Source organism: Podarcis melisellensis, assembly GCF_964234715.1.
Source record: "Podarcis melisellensis genome assembly, chromosome: 3".
NCBI lineage: Eukaryota > Metazoa > Chordata > Lepidosauria > Squamata > Lacertidae > Podarcis > Podarcis melisellensis.
The window spans coordinates 31,625,214-31,651,962 of NC_138530.1; the positions used below are offsets into that span (position 1 = coordinate 31,625,214).

Genomic DNA, 26,749 nt, shown 5'->3' on the forward strand with positions numbered 1-26,749 from the left:
GACAGCAGCAATTATAGCAGCAGATGAAGATTAAAAGCACAAATCCTATAAAATCAAAGTGGTTATTTCACAACCAAATAAGGAGTCAGGTCCTAGGATTTCCAGAGGAGTGTACAAAAATACAAATTGTTCCTCTTTGTGAGAGGAGCTGAAACCACATACACATTGATCTTTTCCTGACCCCATTGTCTATGAAAAAATGAGGCGTTTTACTACTGTTCTATCCACTAACATTGGCTCAGGCAACCCCCCCCCCCCATAACAAAATTCAATTTTATGGTTACCGGCATTTTATGCTACCAATGGTTTTGTTTCCATAATGAAAATGTTATGTGGTAACTGACTGAAATTGGGGACATTGTACTAGGTCTACTATGTGGTTGCTGTTTTGCAATCTAGCAGCATATACATTCTATGAAATATATAAGTTGCAGTGAAAAATACACCGTGGAGTCTTTCACCCCCCCCCATTGGATGAAGTTCAAAGTCCATCTAAACATTCTCCACCACCTGTGCACACACCTTTCAAATCACCAGGCCAAAAATGAATTTCTGAAAATATATTAACTAAACGTCTTAAGACTATTTCAGGCCTAATGCTCATGTTTTGCAATTTTAGTAAAACATTACAACTTACATAACTCAATGAGAATAAAAGATTTATGCATTTCTTAAAAGAACAGGTTTTGCTAAATATAGACTCTGCAGTTAAGTTTTGAAGCAGCACAAATACACACACAGAATACAGAAGCGTTTTTAAAACTATACAAAATTTTAAATTGAAAATAATTGTTTACATTTTCTTTTTACATTAACATACAAAAGACCTCATTTTATGAGGCGTGAAAGAATCAAAACATTGCTACAGCTATCTAAAAATTCAAATCTGGAAACAATTTATTACACTGAAGCTTTACAAGTCTATTCTAAATAAACAACTCAATACACCCTTTTTACAAGATTGATACTTCTGTGTACTCCTCAGATCTTTGCTTTTTATTTTTATTTAGGCAGTTCAGGGGACTGGCTATCCAACTGCATCATGAACTCTGTTAATTGCTTGATAAGCAGGTATCTAGTTTAAGTTTGTGCAACAAATCAATGGAAAAATATTACCAGTTATTTGTGTGAAATACCTTAACTAGAACACTTTGCCCATTATGGAGGGGGGAAAGCAAGTCATACCAATTTCTGGGAATTCAGCAGTCCTTTTCTACTCCTTCATTAGATTACTTTTATAAGTTATGATAAATAAAGACATTCAAACGATATTAACTGATTTACAGGGATTCCCAGTATCCACAAGTGTACAATAGCTACCTACCCAATCCCATTCCTTTGCATATCCTGCTGCCACTTCGCGAGAACAGGAATACACACTGCTTTTTACCAATCACAGCACTCTTCAGAAACTAAAATCAAAAGGCAGTGAGACACAAGTACTAGGCTTTCAAGAAGAGATTGCTATGCAACCTCTGTGTCACTTCCTTCTTCAAAACAGCTCTCAATAGTTGACAGAATAGTTGCAAATAAATTTAAAAGAAAAGTATTCTTGCTTCACATTATAAGAAAACATGTCTGTATAACTTTCAGTTCAAAAAACAACATATCTATGTACTTTTATAACTAAAGGTTAGCTGTTAAACAAGATACTGTATGTGCATAGCAAGTGATGAAGTCTATAGCAATGCTGGTAATTTTATGCTGGTTTCTTCAGAAGCAGTACAATGGATCTCAAAATATCCTCTTTTCCTATTTCTTCTAGCAGTTAGGATATTTGGTGAAGCTTATATAAGAAGGCTTTTTCATAACTACATTCTGTACACTTGGACTAAGGTGAATGTTTCTTTCAGTCTCTGTTGGTGTTATTTGCAGCAAAGGCATGTAGATTTCCCATCTGGCTGAGGCCACTCTGGATGTGTGCAACGTGGATCTCAACGTTATTCTGAAAACAACTAAAGAAAGAAAAAGTTTTCGTTTGTCAGCATCTCTGAAATGTTCAACATACTGAATGTATTACAGTCTTTCAGTATACACCCCCCCACGTATTCTATTGCCCCTATCTCAGTGAGATCTCAATGCCCCCAACATTGGGTGTGTTCAGGACTTTTTTTTTAATCTGTCCTGGCTTTGGGGATATAAATGTTTTTAAAGTCTTGCTGCTGTTTTAAATTAATTTTTCTAATTATTGTTATAATGTTGTGTTACAGAAAGCTTGTATTATAAGCTACTATAAGCTCTGCCCCCCCCCCATTTTAAAAGGTAGATGTATACATACAAATAAGCACACCAATAAATAAAACACTACAAGAAATTACCTGATGTTGGTGGAATCTATGGAATTTTTGATGTCGTTTAATGAATCTGTTAAAGACTTAAACTCAAAGGAGTTTAGATCGCCTCCTTCTGCTAGACACTAGAAGAAAAGAAAAAAAATAGAGGTTCAGGAGATAATACATGTTACAGCTGTTTACAAAATCCAAAAACTGTGGAAACTGCTCTGCCACTTTGTGCATCCTGCTTGAAAGTGGGTGTGGGGTGGGAGACTAAAGGAGGTTAGTGGACATTGATGAGGTCCTCAGAGGGTGCATAAACAAAAAGGGAGCACTACCGACTAGGTTCTGAGAAGGAAATGTAATGACAAGCCAAGTCCCTCTCTGAAAACTGCTGGGGTGGTATGTATGGGGGAAGTTAGTTATTAGGGGTAGCAGACTTCCACACTTTTCTGAGGCCAGCATTACTGTTTCAGCATTGGGAACAAGATTGAGCCTTGGCAGCATCTCTCACCTCAACAGGGGGAGTGAGCATATTACAGTATGTTCCGGTATTTTCATTCTCTCAGTACCATTTACCTTAATCTGCAGTAATATTGCTGTAAGCCTAGCAATCAAATCCGTCAGGTTTTCATTCTGAACACACGGCTGTCCTGTTGTTGATGTATTTGACTGTCTGACAATTTCCTGAGCTTCTTCTTCACATCTTCGTCTCAGATCTGTGGGATGGTCTGCAGGCTGTAGACCCTGATCTGGGGCAAGCTGGGAGAGAAAATGAACATGGATCGAATTAGATTTTGTCTGACAGGGGTTCATCCAGGTTCTATATTCTAACATTATCGCTGACTTATATTCTGTTTAAAATGGAAAGGTTATGCTATCTAATGTAACAATATCTGACTGAACAAGTTTTGCATTTGAACATTTTAAAAGCACCACCACTCCATTAGGGACAGTAGCAGAAAATGGTAGTGTATAGAACTAATAGAATAGTGTCCAACACTTCAGACTGCAGATATGGGATGTATTTTTTAATGACCCCTACACTTTAAAAATCCCTTCAAGCAGAAAACTAGCATAGAGTGGGCTGGAATAAGAGCTATCTACCTGATATACTAGCTTTTTATTTGTGGGGAAGCAATTAAATAGCATCCCTCACCTGCAATTTCAGTTGCTACTGTCCATTCTACCATATCAGAGACTTACTACCTCATTCTCTTGCATGTGTATATCAGTTAAGCATTTCATTCAGTTATGTAGCAAATATGTGAAGAGGCTTCTAAACAGTTGAAGGAATCAAGGTGAATTGGGAGTCTCTCTCTCTCTCTCTCTCTCTCTCTCTCTCTCTCTCTCTCTCTCACACACACACACACACACGCAGAAATGGGAACTGCAAAAAGTAAATGTTGCAGCAAGAAATGTTCAAGTCCTTAGTTTCATATGACCATGCCCTCCTCTTCTATGATTCTGTGTTCTATTCCCCCAATTGACACTCAGTATTCTGTGGTTACTGAACATGCTCAACCCTCATTGGACTGTTTGTGAGTTTTGGTTCTCTCTCTCTCTCTCTCTCTCTCTCTCTCTCTCTCTCTCTCTCTCGGTTTCTACTAAAGACCTCTGCAAATGTAAGGCTTCCGCTGAGTGCACCAATACTGCTCTTTCTGTGCAGTGGCCTCCTTTTGCTAGAGAAAGTGATGAAATCTTTAGAATCATATACCAACAGATATCCAGGCAGAAGTGATTTAATTATTACTATATCAATTCCCCCTCCATTCTTTTCTCAAGAAATATTACAGATGGTGGAGAGCATAAAGCTTGTAGTATTTGAAACTCCCATTGTTCTAAGCGCATTTTGTGACAGGGAATTTCATTAGCGTGAGCAGTTTTTGAGCTCTGGGCGCAGTACTGTGCCTAATATTTCAGATTAAAACTGCCACTGTTGAAGAGACCCTCTTAAGAATATTAGGGGGGGTGGGCAGGGGGACAACTAGACCATGTGAAAAGTGAACATAATATTTTAGCTGCAGTTCATTCATTTTCAGCTTTGTATTCTTGTTATAAAAGAGCGTGCCTAGACATTCCGTTGTTGCACCCATAACCAAGGTTTAAGGTCCCATTTAGCTTCTAGCTTTCATATCTCAGTTTCTAACACCGTCTACCCCAGGGGTAGTCAACCTTTTTATACCTACTGCCCACTAATGCATCTTTCTTGATGGTAAAATTTCCTTACCGCCCAGTAGTGCTCGATGGAAGGAGGATTCAGCCCGTGCCGTAGAACCCCCTACCACCCACCTAGAATCCTGAAACACCCACTAGTGGGTGGTAGGGAACCAGTTGACAACCCCTGGTCTACCCACTAGAGAGTGGCACTGTATGAAACAATGCCTTAATTACTAATATGAAAGAAAACAGTTTCTTATGCCTGCAAGTCATGGCAGCATGGTGTAGTGGTCAGTGTGGGACTTAGACCTGGGAGACCAGGGTTCAAATCTCTACTCAGCCATGACACCCAGTGGGTTATCTTGGGCCAGTCACTATCTCTTAGTTTAACATACCTCACAGGGCTGATGTGAGAATAAAATGGAGGAGGGAAGTGTATATGCCACCTTGAGGAAACTTGGAGAAAAGAGGAGATATAAATGCAATAACAACACTAGTTACCTAGATATTGACTGCATTATACTAGGTAGGTATTTGTGTAGTGAGAAGGGCACTCTGTTCATGCCCGCATGCACTCTCTTCACTTGGCCTCAAGAGTAGGACTTGGTTTGGTTTAGCTTCCATTCCTTTTTCAGTAGTGATATTGTGTTACTAATATGGTGCCTTAATTATTTAGCCCTGTGCAACGTAACACTAATTTTCAGTAATGAGAGATAAGTTCTGGGGTTTAAGCCTCCCTGTCTTTACTCCTAGTTGCAGATGTTGGCAGAGGACATGGTGAAATGAATTCTGCATGTGCTCAGAGACACGCTTATCCTTTTGTAGTCATGCTGTGGCAGCTTTCCAAGATTCAAAACAGGAGATATTCACAGTCTTCCCCAGAAATGCCAGGAACTGAACCAGGGACACTCTTCATGCAGAACTGATGCTTTACAACTGAACTATATCAGTTTTTGAGGCTGCTATGGGTTCTTCCAATGGCTATAATCCTCTATTTGGGAAAGATAGAATAGCAAGATTTTACCTCATAACAATACTGTTGAACTTTATGTAAAACTTTGTTTAGATCCTTGTTCAGCTGTTCAAGATCTAAGACAATAGTTGCATATCTTCTCTGAAATTCAATGCCAATAGGCATTGAGTAGGATTTCTGTGCAAAGAAAAGAGAAAGAAAAGAATTAAGTGCACAAATCAATAATTTGTTTATTTCTTGCACAATTAAAGCGAGATTTCAGAACAATTTGATTTTCAAGTAGTTTTGACATGAGGGCTTCTTAAAAATGCTTGCTGCATTCCCTAGCCACCTTAAGGAAAGAGTGAGAATGTATTTAAATTTCCTACGAAGATTTAATCAACGAACAAATGGAGGGTCCTTTCAAAATCAATTCCTGCAAATAATTCTGAATTTCTGATGTAGATATTTTCTGAACTGTATTACATTCTGCTTATTTAAAAAAAAATTATTACACCCTTCCCTCTATGGAAGTCCAGGGCAGCAACTGTATGCCTATTTAACTGATGGATGCCCAAGACAGCCTGGGTTGAGTTCAGATTTAGTGCTGCTGAAATCCTACAAACAATTACCTGTCAGTTCTCAGTGGGATTTACCGTACTTTTGAGTATGCATGCATAGGGTTGTGTTGTAAGGTGTTTTAAATGGAGAAAGATTCCTACCAGGACTTGCTACAATTTTTTATTTGAACTGTGACAGCAAATATAAGGTCGCTCTGTGTTTGTTGAATGCTCTTCCCCAGGGAAGCTTGCTTGGCACCTTCATGACGTCTTTTTAGGAACCAGATGAAAACATTCTCTCTTTGCTCAGGCCCTTGGCCAATTAAACAATCTATGGCTTTTCATTTTTTTTTTAATATATAAATTTTTATTAAGGTTTTTTTAATACAAATGTATATTTAATAAACAACATTGGTTATTTAACATCTTTTCATTACTACTTTGGACTCCCTCACGTCTCCCGCTTCCACTTGCATCATTATAAAATTGTTTCCAAGCAAATTATCATTTTGTTTACAATCTTAAATCCATTCATTTAAATACAGTCTCTTCCTTTCTCCAAAAAGGAGTATGTACTTTCCTTATTTCCCTTCTCATTAAACTCAAATCTATTTTAATGGTAGACAATTATTTCTGCTCTGACATCCTTGTTAACATTCAGCCAAATTACAGTACTTTTGTAGATAAATCTTGAATTTCTTCCAGTCTTCTTCAACCCTCTCCTCTCCCAGATCTCGGATTCTGCCAGTCATCTCAGCTAGTTGCATATAGTCCATCAGCTGCATCTGCCATTCTTCCAGTGTGGGTAGATCTTGAGATTTCCAGTTCTTAGCGATGAGTATCCTTGCTGCCGTTGTTGCGTACATAAAAAATGTTCTGTCCTTCTTTAACACATTCTGGCCGACAATGCCCAGAAGGAAGGCCTCTGGTTTCTTGGTAAAGGTATACTTAAACACCTTTTTCAGCTCATTGTATATCATTTCCCCGAAGACCTTCACTCTAGGGCAAGTCCACCAGAGGTGAAAGAATGTTCCTTTGTTTTCCTTACATTTCCAACATTTATTATCAGACGAATGGTATATTTTGGCCAATTTAACTGGGGTCATGTACCATCTATATATCATTTTCATTACATTTTCCTTCAGAGCATTACATGCAGTGAAGTTCAGCCCAGTGGTCCAAACCCTTTCCCAATCTTCAAACATAATATTATGCCCAATATCCTGAGCCCACTTTATCATAGCCGATTTAACCATTTCGTCTTGTGTGTTCCATTTCAGCAGCAAATTATACATTTTTGAAAGTACTTTGGTCTTAGGTTCTAACAATTCTGTTTCCAACTTCGATTTCTCCACCTGGAATCCTAACTTTTTGTCATTCTTAAACACTTCTTTAATCTGAGCATAGTGTAACCAGTCTCGCACTTTATCTTTCATTTTCTCTAAACTCTGCAACAATCTATGGCTTTTTAAACTGGGGTGGGGAAAGAGTATTGCTTTTGTTTGTTATTATATTATGTATGTTTTTATCGTAAACCACCCTGTGATCCTCAGATGAAGGATGGTATAGGAATTGAATAAACAATAATAAAAGATAGCCACGAAAGAACATCTTAGAAATATATAGTTTATTCTTTATGTCAATACTGAGAAAAGCTGCTACTAAGAACAAATTATTTTCAAGTATTCTCCCACTCTTACCTAGATCTGAGAGTTAAAACTTTCAAACTGGGGCTTGGAGGCTCAGGGGGATGGGGCATGGGGCCTTCAATCCAAATTCTGTTACAGATCTTCCTTTGTTTGAACTTCTTTAAACAAGAAGCATACACCTTTAGAACTCCTTGAGCCCCGTGTAACCTTTACAAAACAGCTGACACAAGTATATATATATATATATATATATATATTTACCAATTTTTCTGCTTCTGTGTTCATCTCCCTTAATTGCTTGATGTGTTCCTTTTTGATCATAAGAATCTTTGATAGTCTGGTCTGCAGAAAACAGAGAAAGCATATCAGAATAAATATAGGATCAGTGGATTGTAAAATACATTATAAAGTAAAAACTTAGCAAACTATTGTTGTGGATATAAATCAGATGACCAAGATACAAATTAAATGTACAGATGATATAATCTGGCTTTCAAAGATTTATGGAACGTCATTGTAGATGTTTGACAGCCATGTATAAAGTAATTAAACTGATTTTAACTTTTGGAGATGCTCAAAATCAGTACAGATAAAACTGAAAGAAAAGGATTTTACACTCACCACTTGGATAAGGAATTCTACTGGAAAACCACCTAATGTCTCACTATCTGAGCCTGAAAATTTGTTCTTCCAAGAAGACTGTCCTAGTAAAGGATCACTGTCCTATGCAACAAAGAAAGTTGCCTTAAGCATTTTATTTCATTCATTCTTATGTATTAGTTAACTATAGAATTTATTGAAATGATACTTTAATTTGCTTCAGATGGTTTAAAATGCAGCAAATTACTGAATGAATAAAAAAAATCACTTTAAGATACTTACTGTAATTGGTGACTGGAGGGAAGGTGTGTAATGTAACCGAGGAGGAGTCATAAAGAATCTAGAAGGTCGCTGTTTTTGTCCAAAGGCAGCAATTGGCATGGTTTCATGAGGTTCATTACTCTTTAAGTTAGAAAGAGGAAGAAAAGTTAAGCAGAATTCACTATGATTAAGAGTAATATTTTGAAAAAGAAAATGTATTTTAGATATATTAATAAAGTTGACAAAAATACTATATGCCTTTTATTCTTGAATTGTCTTGTAAAATAAAATTATGACATTCATCTGGGAGAAAAGAATTCACATGCTTGCAGACTTTTTTAAAAAAAGTAGATATTACTTACAAGAACTTCATAATCTGGGATTGTATGCGTTCCAAGCCCTGACCTCTCAAAGGTTACTCTGTAAGTAGCATTAAGAGTGTCAACAGCATCTATCTGTCCAGTGAAGAGTCCATCATGAGCACCACGTAACCGTGCTAAAATAAAAAACAACCCCCAGTCTTAATCAGAGCAAAATATTGATGCATGCCACAGAAATCAGGTGTGGCTTCCTCTGCCTTTCCAGCCTGAAGCAGCTGCATCCAGTTTCTAGCTCACATCACTCAACTCTGGTCTTTTGTCCTTCTAATTAACAGATAGTTGAGGGAGAAAGGCCCACCCTGTGGCACAGAGCCATTTCCTTTGTTTCCTTAATGACCCATGCTTAACAGACCATTACCAGGCTGACTATTCCAACAACTGAATCTATGCTGGAACCAGGAATTAGGAGGGTGGCTCAGGCATACAGCATCTCATAACACTATCTCCTCCAAAGAACAATACATCTGTCCCCCAAAGCTATGGGTACAGTAAGGCGACTATTTAATGATAGGTAAAGGTAAAGGCACCCCTGCCCGTACGGGCCAGTCTTGACAGACTCTGGGGTTGTGCGCCCATCTCACTTAAGAGGCCAGGGGCCAGCGCTGTCCGGAGACACTTCCGGGTCACGTGGCCAGCGTGACATCGCTGCTCTGGCGAGCCAGAGCCGCACACAGAAACTCCATTTACCTTCCCGCTGGTAAGCGGTCCCTATTTATCTACTTGCACCCGGAGGTGCTTTCGAACTGCTAGGTTGGCAGGCGCTGGGACCGAGCAGCGGGAGCGCACCCCGCCGCAGGGATTTGAACCGCCGACCTTTTGATCGGCAAGTCCTAGGCGCTGAGGCTTTAACCTACAGCGCTACCTGCGTCCCCATTTAATGATAGAATCTACTATTTAATGACGGAATCAAGAGTTCTGCCTCAACAAATCCTGTACCAGGAAAGCAGAATTCTGTGGCTAGTATAGTATTGCAAATTAAGTTTTAAATTAAAAAAAAATCTTATTTTGCACAATTTAGTCTGATTTTCTAAATGGGAGAGGAAAAGGCAGGTGTAGGACCATGGCCCCTGTCCCTATCCCAGAGAATCCTTTCTGGCTTCTAAGATTTCACTAGGCATTGCTTGCCTAATGTAAAAGCCTATCTTCACATAGCTATGGAGGCTAGAAGCCTGCATTTTTGAAAATGGAAGATTAGATTATGAGGAATCAGAATTATGTGCTTGTGAGGAATCAGAGAATACAAAGCCCCTATTATAAACATGGCAGGAAACAAGTGAAACTAAAACCCCAAATGGTGGACATTTAAAACAAAGCTGCATTCTAATTGTTCTATAATTCTGGACAAGGCTGGGCCCCCCCATTCTAGATGGCTGGTAGAAAGACTATTGGAACCAGTAAGCAGAAAACTCCCAATGATGTAATATCATCACAATGAGTTAAAGAAAATAGTGGCAGACAACAGTCATGGAAGTGACAGGGTGGGTTAAAAGGAATTATGGAAGTTAGCCCTTGATTTAACCACATGGTCCAGGCAAAGACTAGAGAAGTTTTGCAAGAGTGTGCCATGTATCTTATAACTACTTGGGTCATTTGAAATGCCAAACCTAGGGAAGGTAATCTTGTTTACAGATGGTGCAGTACTAGCGGTGGAGATGTAAAAGCTTCACTCCTTTAAATAACTTCAAGTTAAACTACATCTTCAGAATTCAACACTAATTAAAACAGTAGTGTAATTTAGAGATGGGGAAAAGGTACCTGTAACTTTTGTTCCTATAACTAGTGGCAACGGAATTTCTTCTGGAAGATCTTTAAACTGGGATATATCTGCCACCTTCCGCTGTTGCAAAAGTCTAATTTTTTGCCGTTTCTGTTTTAATGCGGACCTTTCCTCTTCAAAGAATGCAGAAGAGCATCTGCAAAACAATTGTAATTTCTTTACTTTATGTTCATTTATTCAAATATCTTATAGCTTTATCCTTGAAAAGTATGATAGATTGGGTTGCAACCAACAGTCACACAAGGACATCTGCTTTTGCAATGGGAATTTCCTCCCTCAGCCCTCTGGCGCAGATTTCACTGATGGGGGGGGGGTTAAATTCCAATGTGCAAGTGGACTTTGTTGGATAAAACCGACTGCCTTTATACACTTTTTACATTGAGGGGGGAAATCAGCACAACAGAAAGCAAGTGGTACACAGACTGGAAAGGTTCCCCCTGCAGGAGAATTTGACAACTGAAATCTGTATGTGCTGAAAATAATAGTTTATCCCTATGTCTAAACACTGACACACAGAAACGATGGCTGTCGGTAATAAATGCAGTTAGATGCAAGATGTTTATCCTTTCTTTGCAAAACTGAAACCTGTCAAAGCCAACTGTGCACTGAAGAGAAAGCAGTAATAGCTAACTGACATCTGTACAGACAGAAGACAGTGGTTATGAGGTTGAAGGCATACAATTTGGCTATCAACAGTGCAATCTTATGCATGTTTATGTAAGTCTACTGCATTCAGTGGGGATTATTCCCAGATTATGTGTACATAAAACTGCAGCCCAAGGTATCTAGGTTTGAATTCCTAAAAAGGTTTCTAACCTTTAGAGCTGTAAAGTACCAGGATAGTTGTCTTAGAACAACTGCAAGAAGAAGTGTGCTATAGTCACAAGAAACAGTTATCACATGGGTGATGTGTTTTGTTTTGTTTTTTTGCCTTGCCTTGCCTTGCCTTGCCCATGGCTGAAATTCTTTCTGAATGCCATATAAACAGACCCTGCTCCTTTGTTGCGGCTTTCTTCCTCAAGTCAGCAGGAGCTATTTGATTTGTGGGGCTATCCTTAAACAGTTTATCAACCCCAGGCTCAGAATAATAATAATAATAATAATAATAATAATAATAATAATAATAAACACATCCTAAAGAAGCTAGGGAAAATGGTCTAATCCTTAGCATCTGTACTGGTTGTCTGTTATTTATGCTTTCTTATAAAGCTTTACTGGTCTTCATTCAGTCCATTACTCATCCTGATACCAGAATCAGATGAACATAAGAGACAGAACCTATTCCGAAAATCAGAATTACCTTACTCAGTGGTTTCAGGTAGATGTTTAAAAATGGAGAGCAATACAGAACCCTACACAACCCCATAACATAAATGTCAATAAGCCAATAAGTAGTTTTCCAGTGGTATCTTCTGGAATCAAGCTTCTAGGTATGAATGGAAACACTGTGTTCCCATTTCTCAGCCCTATGCATAAGGATGTCATGGTCCACGGCACTGAAAGCTGCCAAGATACTTAACATGGTTATGCTCTCCCAGTCCAGTATGGGGAGGGGTGGGGCACTTTGAGAATAGGATGCTGGACTAGAGGGGCCAGCGGACTGGTCCAGTAGGCTCTTCTTAGGTCCTTATATATGCTAAGTTGTACTCCTCAAATGCTTTGCATTCATCATCAGGCTGAAACTTGGCTACATACTCAATTACGATTATGCAACATATCCTACATTCTTAAAATTACCCATTAAGCACCAACTTTTTAAAATGAATCATCCAGGAAACTCTTCAACAAAAACCACCACCACCAACTCCCCACAAAAACTCTACAGCTAAAGAGCCTTCAGTCTTTCAAGCTAATGTTTTACCTTCGTGGCTTCCCCATTAACCGTCTGATCTTTCCCCATTCAACTCTTGTTAATTTTCTGGTTTTCAGATTGGGAAAAGATTCTTTCAGGCAAACGCAGAAATCATTATCACCTTCAAAGAGTGGCCTATTAAAAACAATTGGTATTCTGTCATTATATTTTCAAGTACATTCAGAAAATGTATTATGACATGCCAACACAATTTTACCTCCATATACCTAAGACTAGAGAATTTTGCTTCCTAAATGTTTAAATTATAGTCATTTGTCATCTTGGGCTTAATATTAATTTCTTCATTTTACAGGGAAAATGTTATAACTGAAATGTTATAACATGTTATAACTGAAAATTAAAATGTTATAACTGAAAAATATTTTGAAGCTAATGCAGTCAATTTAGAAATGAACAAGGCATTTTTACAAAAAAACACACTTTCCTATTTATTAAAACTCTGCCTTGCATAATATAGTTTACAGAACCATGAAAGTCATTATTACTCTTATGACTCCAGCAACTGTACTATTCAGAAATTAAAGTAATAAGCTTTGTAACATTAGAAATATTGCTTTAAGTTGTCACCAATATAAGGTAGGCAAAAATGATGATAAGAACCAGGCCAAGGTATATCTTAGCAAGAATATAGCAATTATTTTCTTATCTCTTTAAAAAACTTGCTATTGCAAAACATTTTGCAGAGAAACTGATGAGCAATATTTAATTCTTGTAACTGTATTAAAATCTGACAAAACCATTTTTGCCCCATTTTGCTTTAAAAAAACAACCACAAGTTTCACTGCACAGCTATGAAGCAGCCATATGAAAATACAAATAGCTTAATTCCAGTATATTGCTTTACAATGCTATCTCATACATGCCTACACAGAAGAAAGCACCTTTGAGGTAAATGGTACTTGCTTCCATGTCTGCATAGGATTGTAATCTAAAACTAACAAATGAAAAGCCATACATACTTATCTATATTTGAGTAGAACCACTCGTAAATACACCATTTGTGTGCTTTAGGAAGTTTGAGTAAGTTACGTAGCCGCAAACCGATCTTCTGTGATGCCTTTTTGTCTGGTGTTGGCATTGTTGCAGTAAACTTCTAGATAATAATAAGAACAAAAACAACCAGAGGTTACTAATAGAAATACTAAAAGAACAGAACCACAGAATTATAGAGTGGGAAGTGACCCTGAGGATCATCTAGTCCAGGTCCTTGTAATGCAGGAATCTCAAGTAGATCATACATGACAGACGGCCACCCAACCTCTGCTTAAAAGCCTCCAAGAAACTTGGACAAGTCTTAAGGGCAGTGCTGTGCACTTAAAAACCTCCAAGGAAGGAAAGTCCACTCTAAAACCGCTCTTAACTGTCAGAAAGTTCTGCCTGATGTTTAGTTGGGATCACCTTTCTTGTAACTTGAATCTATTGGTTCAAGCTGAACCGTTTGTCTTAGTTTTTAGTTGCTGCTTTGCTAATAGTGATTTATAGATTGTAACTGTTTTACTGATTATTTGTTAATTATTTCATATGCTTTATGCCGTACTTGTGATGTTCTGTTAAGATCTACTATGTTATTGTTATTTATTGTTTGTAAGCCACTTTGGGATTCATCTGAATGAAAAGCAGCATAGAAATGCAACCAATCCACGTTGCAAACTTGAGTTCATTCTGAGCTTTGGCCCACCTGACCTTCTCCTTGCAACTGTTGGCTACTCGTGAATACTCTTTTCTTCGTGATTTCTCATTTTTTACATGTCCTTCATAAATCTCAGTTCATCTGTAAGCTCCTTATGCAGCCACTCTGGTTTCTTTAAGTGCAGCCCACTTATCTTTCTTGTTGGAATTATCTGCCTTTGTCCCTTCAATCTTTCACCTTTAAGAAACTCCCATCCACCCTGGACTCCCTTCTCTTTGAGTATTTCTGACCACGGAATCTCACCCAGTAGTTCCTTAAGTTTTCTGAAATCAGGCTTCTTAAAGTTCAGAATGGATGTTTAACTACACTCTGTTTTCATTGCCTGTGTATAATGAAACCCAAGAGGACAATAATCAGTTCCTCCCAAGCTTCCGGGTACTTTAATTTTTTCGATCAGTTCCTCCCTGTTGGTGAGGACCAAGTCCAAGAGAGATGATCCCTTTGATGCTTCTTCCATTTGTCAGTGAGGCAATGGAGGAATTTGTTCTTGGCAGAGTTTGAGTTCTAACAGATATTGCGGTAGTTGAAGTATCCCATGACTACTATATTTCTCCTTTTTTGAATGTGTTTGGATTTTTGCAATAAACTGGAAACTGAGAAGGTTTAGTTTACCTATCAATGAATGCAACAAACTTTACAGATTAACATACCTGGGGAACCATTGCAACTCTCTGGTTTCTTTTGGGTGATCGTGTATTCATTTGCCTTTCCTCTTCCTCACAAAAGGACCGACTTCGTTTTGAACTTCTGAAGGGCTGGAGCAAAAAGAAAAATCTGACTCAATCAACTGAAAAGTTTCACAACGCGCTTTCCTGCAATACAGCAAACCCATGATAAACACGCAGAAGATGCTTCCTTTAATATAATAACATAATCTTGATCTATGTAGCACAGTTACAGACTTTTGTGGCCTCTAGTTTCCCTCACCTTGCTTATTTTACTTAGCTGAAAGCAAATTTACCTAAACAGCTGGCTTCCTTTTGTACAACTGTTACAGTACTCAACGTAATGTCATATTTTATACTGCTACTCTGCGCTTACGAAACCAGGAAAAATGTTTATTCTTAAAAAATTTAACGGCCAAAGGAAAGAAAACTAGAAGACTACTAATATAGGTCAGTGTTGCTCCTTACCATTTCTACAGCAGATCCTGCATTCTTGCCTTTCCAAATGGGTGTTTTCTGCAAGGAACTGAATTTTTCATTCCATGTATTTGATAAACTTCCTTCTGTATTAAGTTATAAATCATAAATATTATTATTCCTATGTAAAATTAATATAATGTTCTCTAAAAATCCTTTACTGTACAAATGAAAACTTAAAAGTTTACCATTCTTAACATTAAAGATATAACCACATTGTAAAAAACCTCTGTTTAATTTTTAAAAATTATGTTATCTTTCTATTTTGAAAATGTAGCCGACTTCCCACTCAAGAATGAAGTGCTCTTTAGATATTCATTCACACCATGACTGAACTTTTACTTTCCACAACAAATTAAAAATAAATGGTATGTCTTACCTTTCAAACTAACCAGAGCTTTTGCTGATGAACCTGAAATAAGTAAAAAAATCCAATAAGGGAACAATATTTCCTGACAGTGGATTCACAGTTCTTTCAGCATTTATAGCTAATTTATTTTTCTTTCTTAATAGGGAAATGCCTTACAAATGTAAACAAGCTCCAGCCTGATCAACTATTATGGCTTCCAACCAAGGAAGTATGAATTCAGGGAATATGTACTTCTGGGAAGATCAGGATTCTCTGTGAAAACATCCTCAGCATGCTCACATAGAATTCATCAGAGAAGTGTAGCTATGACAGCTACGTCAAATTCAAAGTATAAAGTATAAATACCAGTTGTGTCCAACTGGTATCCCTCCACTGGCTCTTTGATCCAGCAGAACCTACCATCAACAGAATAAGAACTGAGGTGATCTTTGGTAATTCCCCCTGCAGATTCCACACCATCTCCCATACTGCACTGAAGGATCCATAGCAGATTTGAGCAGGTATGGAGTTGAAGGGGGTTGGCATTTGTCTGTCTTGGGAGACAATGGAAAGTGTATGCCTTTGGGGGTGAAGTCAAACTGTTGGAAGGTTGCAGTGCCTGCTGTGGCTGTAGATACTGATGCAGGAGAGACATGTTTTGTTGCAACTGGGGCAGATGAAGGCATTGGATGTACTGCTGCAGATGCACCATGGCATTTCTTCTCTCTGTGCTCCTTGCAGCAGTCATTTGTTCTCTGGTCAGTGCTGTGGACACACAACCTGACTGGTTGTCTCCAGGTACTGTGGTTGTCTGCAAGGGTTTCCCACATGGTGGGGTTAATGTTGCCAGTCTTCATGTCACATTTGCAGACATCTTTGTAAATGCCAACGGGCCTAGGTTGAAGGGAAAATCTCTGAAAATCACTCCAATTCATCGTCTACTAATTTAAGTTCCCACTGGATCAAAGAGTTTTCTTTTGGTGGAGGAACACCAACTAGATACAGCCCAGAAGCACATTAACGCCAGGGTTATTTCACACATATAATGTAAAATTATTGTATGATGGTAAAGGAACAAGGACTGTGCTCCGTTGCCCTGGTCCCTTTGCTAATCCCCTAATTACTAACTTCCTGATATTCAGCAAACCATATTTTGTGGTTTCATCCAAGGAGCACGAATACAATCTCTTCAACTATAAAGTCAAAGTTACAGATAGGTAGCCGTGTTGGTCTGCCATAGTCAAAACAAAAAAAATTCCTTCCAGTAGCACCTTAAAGACCAACTAAGTTAGTTCTTGGTATGAGCTTTCATGTGCATGCACATTTCTTCAGATACCTGTATCTGAAGAAATGTGCATGCACATGAAAGCTCATACCAAGAACTAACTTAGTTGGTCTTTAAGGTGCTACTGGAAGGAATTTTTTTTATAAAGTCAAAGTAAGCCAAAAAATGAAACCATGCAACATAGCAGTAATACACTGTTCATGCAGCTAAGTTGGTAGATGTGATAAACTGGTAAACCTCTGTTCCATTATTTCACTACTACAATTTCAATATGTAAGCATCAGCACCAGCTGCCAGCAGTAAAAATGGCCTAATAAACAATTTGCATTAGGGACCTGAAACGGTTCAAACCTTGTTTACTTTAGATTGAAATAATGAGTTTATTTATGCAGTGCTAACATTTTTTCATGATAGAGAAGAGGATACAAAAGGAAAGTGCTTTAGTATATCCTTAACCTCCAATGTACATTCCAATTCTGTCATCGTTATTCCCTCTCACCTGCTTTCTATGATATGAACTAAGACATGATCTTCATACTCACTTCTAGGTGAGTAACAAATTTCACATTGTGCTGATTAATAATTTGTAAGGGGAAATATTAGTGAAGATGCAAGGTCTTATCTTTACTAATATTTCCCCTAAAATTCATATGTTCATATGTACAGCATAGGAAGGACAACAAACAGGTAAGAACTGGCAAAGCAATGTTATTCATTCTTTGATTATCACCTCAATCCCTCAAACCTTCAGCATGTAAGAAAACTGTAAAATAATACACATTCTTTTAAAGTGTTTTCATTATATATGTGAAAAGGTGGTAGGCCAGGAAAACAAACACACAGCAGGGAATAAGCTTAATAAAATTGTTACAAGTATAATATTTGTAGCAGATTTGAAAGTAAGGAGCATTAGCTGTTCAGATGTTTCGCACAGAAAAGCAAGATTTGCAGCTAATATTTTAGAACACCACCAAAATTGTTGAGCTTTTTTGGGGAAACCGCCCCCCCCCCCCAAATAGTGGTTTTAAGCTTTGGGAGCTGTTTCCGCTGCTTTTTCCATTGCATTGCCATACATTCGAGATTTCTCTGACATTTTGCCAATTCAGCAAAATCCCCCCCGATGCCATTTTTACACCTGAAAACCAAGACATGTCAGGAGTTTTCCTGACATATGGCAAGCCTATTTACTGTGGTGAATAAAACATATTCTAAACTTACTGGGTGATAACCAATATTAGTCTTACTTACAAGTTGGTCATTGAATGGATTTCAGTCCATTGCTTTTGATAAGTCTACTATGAGTATGACTTAGCTCAGGCATGGCCAAACTTGGCCCTCCAGCTGTTTTGGGACTACAACTCCCATCGTCCCTAGCTAACAGGACCAGTGGTCAGGGATGATGGGAATTGTAGTCCCAAAACAGCCGGAGGGCAAAGTTTGGCCATGGCTGAGGATATCACTAAATGTAAGACAAAAACATAAAGTGTTACAGTCATTCTGAACTGTAGTTATGAACTATAGTTATGACAGAATCAGTCAAGGTTATTCCTTCCTAACAGAAGGCCTTGTCAGTATATAAACATTCTGTATTAGGAGATGCATGTATAAAAATGTCGTGCAAAGCAGTGATAACAATGGAGACATTCCTCACGGTCTCCTTAACTACAGTAGACGTGTGAGTTGCCAGAAGAAAATGCTTTAAAAGCTTTACATCACCACTGCAGTTCTCCAAATACATACAAAAACAGAACATGGCAATATTTCTACCAGGTAAGAACCTATTTTGATGGATAACATCACTGTTTTGCTTGCCTTCATGGACAAGAAGTGAGCGATACATTTATAGGATAGTAAAAGAAACTGCTACTTTTCTAGATGCACATCAGCTTTTGGGGGGGAAATGCTATGTTGCCAAAGCTGCTGTAATTTACAAAATAAAAGCGTTCACACAAACTCTCCAACAGTCCAATGCTATGGTTGCCTGTGCAAAGCTAAAGAATAGGACCAGGTGTGTGGGATGCTGGTCCACAGAAAATTTGCAAACAGTTGCGATAAATTAGTAAACCCCAAACCTATCAGACTCTACTATAATGTAGCAGTTCAAGACAGTGTGCTCCAGTGGGACAGAAATACAGTCTTAGGTGTCCCATGAGTCAAATCTGAGTGGAGAAGATAGGCACCAGAAGCCAAAAATAGCAAATATTATTAGTAGTAGTTATTATATTTATATACTGCCCTTCATCCAAGGATCACAGAACAGTTCACAACACAAAAATGCAAAATGAGAACACATAATACATAAAAACTCCCAATAACCTCCCTTCCCATAGACACATTTAAAAGGCCATTAAATGTTTAATCACGCAATGGCCTGGTTATAGAGAAATGTTTTCACCTGGCACCTAAAGTTATGTAATGAAGGCCCCCGGCAAGCCTCTCTGGGAAGTGAATTCCACAAATGCGAAACCACTGCAGAAAAGGCTTGTTCTTGTGCTGCTATCTTCTGGTCCTTTCATGGAGAGGGCACATGGGGAAGGGCTCAGATGATGATCACAGGGTCTGGGTCGGTTCAAATGAGGAGAGGCGATCCTTGAGTTATTGCAGTTCTAAGCCATTTAAGGCTTTACAAGTCAAAACCAGCCCTTTGTATTGGGCCCGGAAGCCAATTGGTAGCCAGTGCAGTTGGGCCAAGATTGGTGTAGTATGTTCAAACCGTCTTGCCCTGGTGAGCAACTTGGCCACCAAATTCTACATCAGCTGAAGTTTCCAAACCATTTTCAGAGGCAGCCCCATGTAGAACGCATTGCAGTAATCTAATTTACAGATTACCAGAGAACAGAAGACAGAAGTTAGGCTATCTTTGTCCAGATTAGGGGCACAGCTGGGCCACAAGACAAAGCTAATGGAAGGCACCCTGTGCCATCAAGGCCACTTGAGCCTCAAGTGACAGCAAAGGATCTGGGATTACCCCCCAAGCTATGTACCTTCTCTTTCAGAGGGAGTGTAACCCCATTAGGAGCAGGCAATCTCCTATCCATCCAGTCTAGAGAACCACCCACTCACAGTGCTTCAGTCTTATCTGAATTGAGTTTCAGTTTGTTGGCTCTCATCCAGTCCATTACTGAGGCAATACAATAGTCCATCGCATCTACTGCTATACCTGCAGATATAAAGGAGTAGAGCTGTGTGCAATCCGCTTATTGCTGACAATGCACTCCAAAACTCCAGATTCTCCCACTCATCGGCTTCAAGTAGATGTTAAACAGGATAGGGGATAAAACTGAATCCTGAGGAACCCCACATTGAAGGTTCCACAGGGCAGAAGAACACTCCCCAAGCATCACCCTCTGGAAATGGCCATCCAAGTATGACCGGAACCAATGCAAAGCAGTGCTATGCACCCCAAACTCTGACTGTTGCTCCAGATGGATACTATCGTTTATGGTATCAAAAGCCATTGAGAGGTTGAGGAGAATTAACAGGGACACATTTCCCCTGTTTCTCTCCCAAGAAAGGTCACCATACAGGGCGACCAAAGAAGTTTCTATGCCAAAATTTGAAACGGATCAAGAAAATCAGTTTCCTCCAAGAGCATCCGGATCTGGTCGGTGACTACCTCCTAAAGAACCTTGCCCAAGAAGGGGAGATTGGCAACTGGCCAGTAATTTACTTAGATTTTTCTGAATCCAGGGAGGGCTTCTTAAGGAGTGGTCTTACCAATGGCTTCTTTCAAGCAGGCAGGGACCACCCCCATCACAGTACTCTCTCTGCTAGTTTTTATTAGTCAAGATGGGCAAGAGCTCAAGCGGCTTCCTTGACCGATCCATATATCTTGTCCACATCCTCAAGCCTTACCAACTGAAAATCATCCAACTCAACAGGACTAGACAGTGCTTTGGACACCCCTTGAGAGCCATTACTATAACAGCGGAGTCAAGATCCCTGTGGATGCAAGCGATGATGACACAAAGGAAAATCTTACTGACAACATTGATTTTCCCTCTGTCCCTGTGCAATGTTGTACAGTAATGATAAAAGATCGGTTTTACTCTCACAGATTAGCCACAGGTCCCAAGACTCAGATGTTATAATGCAATACAGTATCACACACCTGTATTTTCAAAGACCACAAACAGAAGAGAAAGAGAGCGAGTGAGCAGTAAGCTGGAAGCATGCTGAGCAGATAGCCCACACACCAGTCTAGCACAGACCCAGATGAAACCAGTTAGGAAGGCAGTAACAATTAGTATGCAATACTGCAAGAATTGTACTAGAACAGTCATTATTTGCCAGCACTACTGAATCACACTACCAGATTATGATCTTAGGCTACTTTCTTGATGGTAAGTTAAGTTCCATTACACTTGAACAGGACTTATTTGCAAATGTTTTTAGAGTCAAGGTATGAAAGTGGTTGAGAAACGTTTATCTAACTACAAAAGCCTACCTATCACTTTGTGAAGCTGGTGGAGAGTGGGATGTGGAAATTTAATAGAAAGCTGTTACACCACAAATGATTGAATAAGAAGACGATCTCAGCACCCTACTCCTCCCAAGTGAGCCAATTAAGTTTAGTTTATGTAGCTTAATTTACCTATTTTGCTTCATTTTTCTGGCCTGGGCTAATGGGAATTGACAGCTTTGTTTAGATGTTGATGCAGAACATCCCAACAGATGCACCTTATGTAGAGGAAGGAACTTCTGGCTTGAATGATTATGAGTAGCACTTAGCAGTTATTATTTATGTGAATGCAGTCATCACGCAAACTACTTATCAGCATGGCTGCACCAACACTACAGTACTTCCTCCAGGCAGCTGTGTCCTTCAGAATGCTCTTTGGGGGATATCTGGACTGGACCCATGTATCCTTATAAAAAAAAATCAGTTTACTGAGCAGAAACCTGCATTTTTTAAAAAAACAAAAGATAAAGCTTTATGTTGTTCAGTTCCATACTGCCAAAAGATTTGCGCAATAGGTTGACAAGCAACAGTTATTTAGATAACTGTGTTATCTAAATCAGTAGTCTTCTACTTTTTCAGACCAAGGACCAACGTTAACCCAAACATGCATTTGGAAACCCAGTTCTTAATTTCCCCCTTATATTTGAATGGTGGTAGTGCTGCTGTTGTGACCTAACTTAAATCAAGCTGCAACCTGGTAGTGGGTCCTGGCCTACCAGTTGAAGGCCAATGATCTAAATACATGTTCATATCTTGTTAATGACATGATGTTCGGAAGGTGGTTGCATGTGCTAATGAAGATGGATCTTGAATTTTCTGATTATCATGCTTGGAGTGGGAAGGAAATTTCTTCTATGTCAGAGTAGACAACAAGCTGTAATTGCCTTCCTCTAACATCTGGCTAGGGTGAATTTCTCAAGATATTTGGTATATAGATGCACTGTGCAATTCCTTAGCGAGTGGTCATCTCTGACATGATGTTGATGCCTTCTGCTTGATGCACATATTATACTTGGGATCATGCAAGTTAATATGTAGATAGATTAGTTTTAGTGCAAATGATAGGTACCTGATTCAATATTACACATACAAAGAAATGCCTTGAATGTTCTCATTAAAGAATTCTCATACAGGTCATTTTCATATATGCATCTCCCAGTACAAAACGCCTGTATATAAACATGGTGCATTCCCACTCATTAGTGTCACCTTATGAAAAGGAGTAAGTTTAAATGATAGCCCCAAATCATATCAGACTAGAAAATACCTTTCAAAATGACCCTTACACCTTGTCATGTGGAACTAATGGACCTACTGAGAATGACTAACATTTGATATCACCTAATACACTGAGTATGTTTTACCAATCATAATAAACAGTAACCAAAATAACCCAACTTCCTTACTTTCAAATGTACAAATATAACTTGAAATAATTTTATTACTATTGTACAGTTTTCCCACATACTAATGATTTAGTTCTTTGTTTAATCTACTGTATAGCACATTAGACAAACACAATTCACTATTATAGCCTATATGCACAACAAACTTCAAAGTCATTGATAGTTTGTCCATAAACACAATTTTATATAATTCACTGTTTTTCTTTAAGCTTCAACTTTTGCACCACCACACAGTTGTGAACTTGAGTGTATAGTACATACAATATATCGCCTTGCATTATTTCCTGCACATTTGAACAGATCTTTGGCCACCACCTGCATAACTACTGAATGAGTCCATATGCAGTAAGATTTCATGTTTTGTATTCATTTTCTTGTTTTCATATACACAGTACAGTGGTACCTCAGGTTAAGTACTTAATTCGTTCTGGAGGTCTATTCTTAACATGAAACTGTTCTTAACCTGAAGCACCACTTTAGCTAATGGGGCCTCCTGCTGCCGCCGGAGCACGATTTCTATTCTCATCCTGAAGCAAAGTACTTAACCCAAGGTACTATTTCTGGGTTAGCAGAGTCTGTAACCTGAAGCATATGTAACCCGAGGTACCACTGTAATTTTCAGTGTATGTATACATGCAAACCTGCATCAATTTCCACCAATTCAACACAGAATACTATATGGAGGTCACCCAAGTGTTCCTATTCCTTAGAAAGAAGTTTACAATGACATCCACAGTATGGATGTCATACTGTGGTTACTTTTTTGTTAATACTCTGATTACTTTTTTACATAAACACAATAAAAGGTTAAGTGAATCTTGACCGGTCTCAGGATTAATTTCTGTGGCAGTTCCCAATCCTTCATATAATAAATGCATCAGAGGATATGCATTATTTTTATATTGATAATATGAGCCACCAGTCTTCTATATCCAGTGCTTACTCACTCTTTTTTTTATTTGCTTACATTGGCACACCACCCTATAGTAGAACTCTCGGAGCAATTTACCTGTGAAGTTGCTTTACTCTTTTGAGCTGAGAAACATTGTGCCTTCCATCTGCCAGATTCAACGAAAATGCTTCCTCAGGAAGATATATACTTGTTTTTGCTTCCCTGGACAACCTGAATGCCCCCTCCTCCACATACATGGAACTTCTCAATATACCATGCCACAGTTTTCCATGGTGCAACATACATAGCAAGCCAACTCTAGGAAGCATATTCAACCCTGTCAAGTGATCAGCCAAAAAGCCAGTGGTTTTTATCCCTAAAAAAATGTTGAGGGGTACTCTCATTTTCTTACTCATATTGAAATACTGCCCCTCAATGCGGCCAAACTTAGATTCACAAAATGTTTAGGGGTATGTGTACCCCACAGAAAAAAGTACTGCACAAAACAATGCGCTACCACTACCTTGGTTCCAAATTCAGAGGTTGCTAAATTACTAGTTGACGTACACAAGAGAAACAACAATATGGACCTCTCCTTTGTCACTTTCACTATCCTGCTGCTATGGACAAGAGGAGAGTGAAAAACAATGCTTTATTTATCCTGGTTAAGAAACTCTCTTCCTAAGCAGCAGGACGTTCCGTAGTGAAAAAGGGTGAGCACCTAAACCACCCCCAAAGCATCGAAGGTTAGTGTCATGTCAAACCCCCGGGGCAGGATGCCCATGGCAGGTCAGAGACCTCCCCAACTGCGCTGTGGTGGTTGCTGTACCCTTTATTTCCACTGCCTCTCCCGGAGAGGTGCAATGTCAGTGGCAGCCACCTGCCCTGCACGCAATACTTCGCTGCCCGGCCTAGGGAAGCTTCCACGCCTCCCTTTCCACCCCGGGCACTGCCCCGGCCTGCACCAAGACTGGGGGTGCAGGGTGCGGCTCACCCCCGACAGGAGAAGTGGAGGTTATATAACAGCGGCTTCCGGCCCTGCTCTGCTGGCCTCTGCCCGCCACCGCCTCCCGAAGAGGGCAGCTCCGGGGTGCGGGCGGAGGGGAGGCCACTGGAGAGCTGCACTAGGCCGGGCACTGAGGGAGGAGGAGACTGTGGCTCCGGCCCCGCACAGCTCCCACAACAACAGCAGCAGCAAAAGCAGCAGCAGCAGTAGCGAGCGCCGCCGCCGGCGGCAGCCGGAGCAACCTGGGCGGCTCAGGGCCGGGAAAAGGGAGCAGGCGGAGGGTCCCGTCCCCGGGACCGCCCTTTGAGGAGCGGCGGCGGAGCAAGGGGCCGAGCGGCGGGACGGGGCGAGGGGCGCCGCGGGTCGCTACTCACTCTCGTCAGGCAGCTGATCCAACTCCGCCATCTTGAAGGAGCCGCGCCGCTTTTTCAAAGGCTGCCTGTCGCGGTGCATTGTGGGGGAGGAGACGGAGTCCTCCAGCCCGCCTGGCTGGCGGAACCGGGGCGGCAGGGGCGCGCCAAGCCGCTCAAGCAGCTTGCCCGGGCCACCGCCGAGGTGCCCGCGAAGGCAGGCGCGGCCGGGAGCGCGCTCCGCTTGGCTACAGCGCGGCTGTCGGCTCTCTTTCGTAGCGGCTTGAGAGAACTCCCAGCGCCGGGACTGGGAAGAGCGCTGGCTTCCCTGCCGCCCCGGGTGCAAGGGCTCCCCCTCTGACACGCGTCTTGCAGTCGTGGGCATGGTCGGGGCTGATGACGCGCAGAGCCACCGGGCTGTGCATCTCGTAATCTGCTCTCAGGGGACAGTTGGGTGTCGTGGTGCGGGGCGTCAGAGAAACCCCCGCTCCCCTCCCCAAGCAACTTTATAGGTACTCGTCGAGGTGGTACTTTTTGTTTTTGCATTTTGGGTTTTTTGTACAGTCCTGGATGACTGTCTTCATTTCTGGGCACCGCATTCTAAGGAGGCTGCGGGGTTTTGTTTTCCGAAGATGGTGAGGAACTTGGAGACCACGTCTGACGAGGCTGGGTATATATTTAGCTTGGAGAAGAGAGACCATTAAGAGACGGCATGATACCCATCTTGGGGTATGTTGAAAGGCTGCCCCACAGGTGTTGGAGCACACCCTGTTTCCCCACAGCGCAAGACTTTGAACCGGTGGGTTCAAATGACGAGAAAGGAGGTTATGAATAATCCGAAGGAAGAACTTCCCGACTGTAGGAGCGATTCAGTTCAGTCTTCTCCATTGCCCCTCCAACATGGTTTTTTCCTCTCCCAGAAAGAAAGAAAGAAAGACGTGATAACGACAGCTGCCTAGAGTAGATCTTTCTGCAATGCGTCCTGTCATTGAATGCTAGTAACATTTCTTCAGGACTTCTCCGGGAAGTCACAGGGCAGCTTCCGTTGCTAGACTCAAACTCCCATCATCCTTGGCCGTTGGACTTGCTGGCTGGGGCTGATGGGAGTTGGAGTCCAATAGTACAAGGTCCCTATCGCTCAACTAGGGCGACCATAGATTTGCAGTCTTTGTGGAATATGGGAGGGGCTGTGTAGTAAGTAACCATAGTTGAGATGTGACCAGATTTGAGCACTTTACGTTTATAAAATATGATAATTCTATTCCTTATAAAATGGATGTAATTTGTGCTTACTATGAAATTTAGCATGCAGAATCTCCTTGGGGAAACATACAAGCTGTCTGCATTTTGGAGAAATCTGATAAAGAATACCTCAATTGCAGCATTTTTTAAAAAAGGTATTTCTCTCCCCTCCCCTTATACTATATAGGGAGCGAGGGAAAGTGTTACATCAATGATTTTTGGTATTCAGTTGAATGTTGGGGGTCTTGCCTATGGTGGTCTTCAAGTGGAAGCTAGAAATTGGAGCTGTAACTAAGGACGGAACAACAAATTCTGCCTTTAATGTTGCTGTCACAGCAGTGGGGATTTTTTCATTTGATTTCCTTGGCATTTGAAATACCTCTGCACCTCTATGTAAATATCTCATGCAAATTCTGTTAGGCTACAGAGACACAGGCTAA

General features: G+C 40.2%; 1 protein-coding gene across 3 annotated transcripts; it reads right to left on the minus strand.

The window, feature by feature from the left end:
- Positions 1-545: 545 nt before the first annotated feature.
- On the minus strand, positions 546-25,228 carry LIN9 (lin-9 DREAM MuvB core complex component). Of its 3 annotated transcripts, none has more exons than XM_081905697.1 (15): positions 25,092-25,228; positions 15,697-15,729; positions 15,309-15,403; positions 14,826-14,930; positions 13,445-13,578; positions 12,474-12,599; positions 10,591-10,748; positions 8,818-8,951; positions 8,477-8,596; positions 8,216-8,317; positions 7,856-7,936; positions 5,458-5,583; positions 2,853-3,035; positions 2,319-2,416; positions 546-1,955 (listed from the first exon to the last, which is right to left on the minus strand). In XM_081905697.1, the coding sequence occupies exons 1-15, from the start codon at positions 25,168-25,170 to the stop codon at positions 1,850-1,852; spliced, it is 1,680 nt and encodes a 559-aa protein (XP_081761823.1). In that variant the 5' UTR covers positions 25,171-25,228; the 3' UTR covers positions 546-1,849. The 3 variants fall into 3 exon arrangements, with proteins under 3 accessions (XP_081761823.1, XP_081761824.1, XP_081761825.1); XM_081905698.1 differs by lacking the exon at positions 25,092-25,228 and adding an exon at positions 23,829-23,877; XM_081905699.1 differs by lacking the exon at positions 25,092-25,228 and adding an exon at positions 21,546-21,790.
- Positions 25,229-26,749: the final 1,521 nt, after the last annotated feature.

Excerpts from the sequence above, each read along its gene's own strand:
- LIN9 (XM_081905697.1), bottom strand. The coding sequence starts at position 25,170 with ATGCACCGCGACAGGCAGCCTTTGAAAAAGCGGCGCGGCTCCTTCAAG. Across the intron at positions 15,404-15,696 it reads AGCTCTGGTTAGTTTGAAAG|AAGGAAGTTTATCAAATACA; the intron begins GTAAGACATACC and ends AACTTAATACAG. Across the intron at positions 14,931-15,308 it reads CAGGATCTGCTGTAGAAATG|CCCTTCAGAAGTTCAAAACG; the intron begins GTAAGGAGCAAC and ends TTTTTGCTCCAG.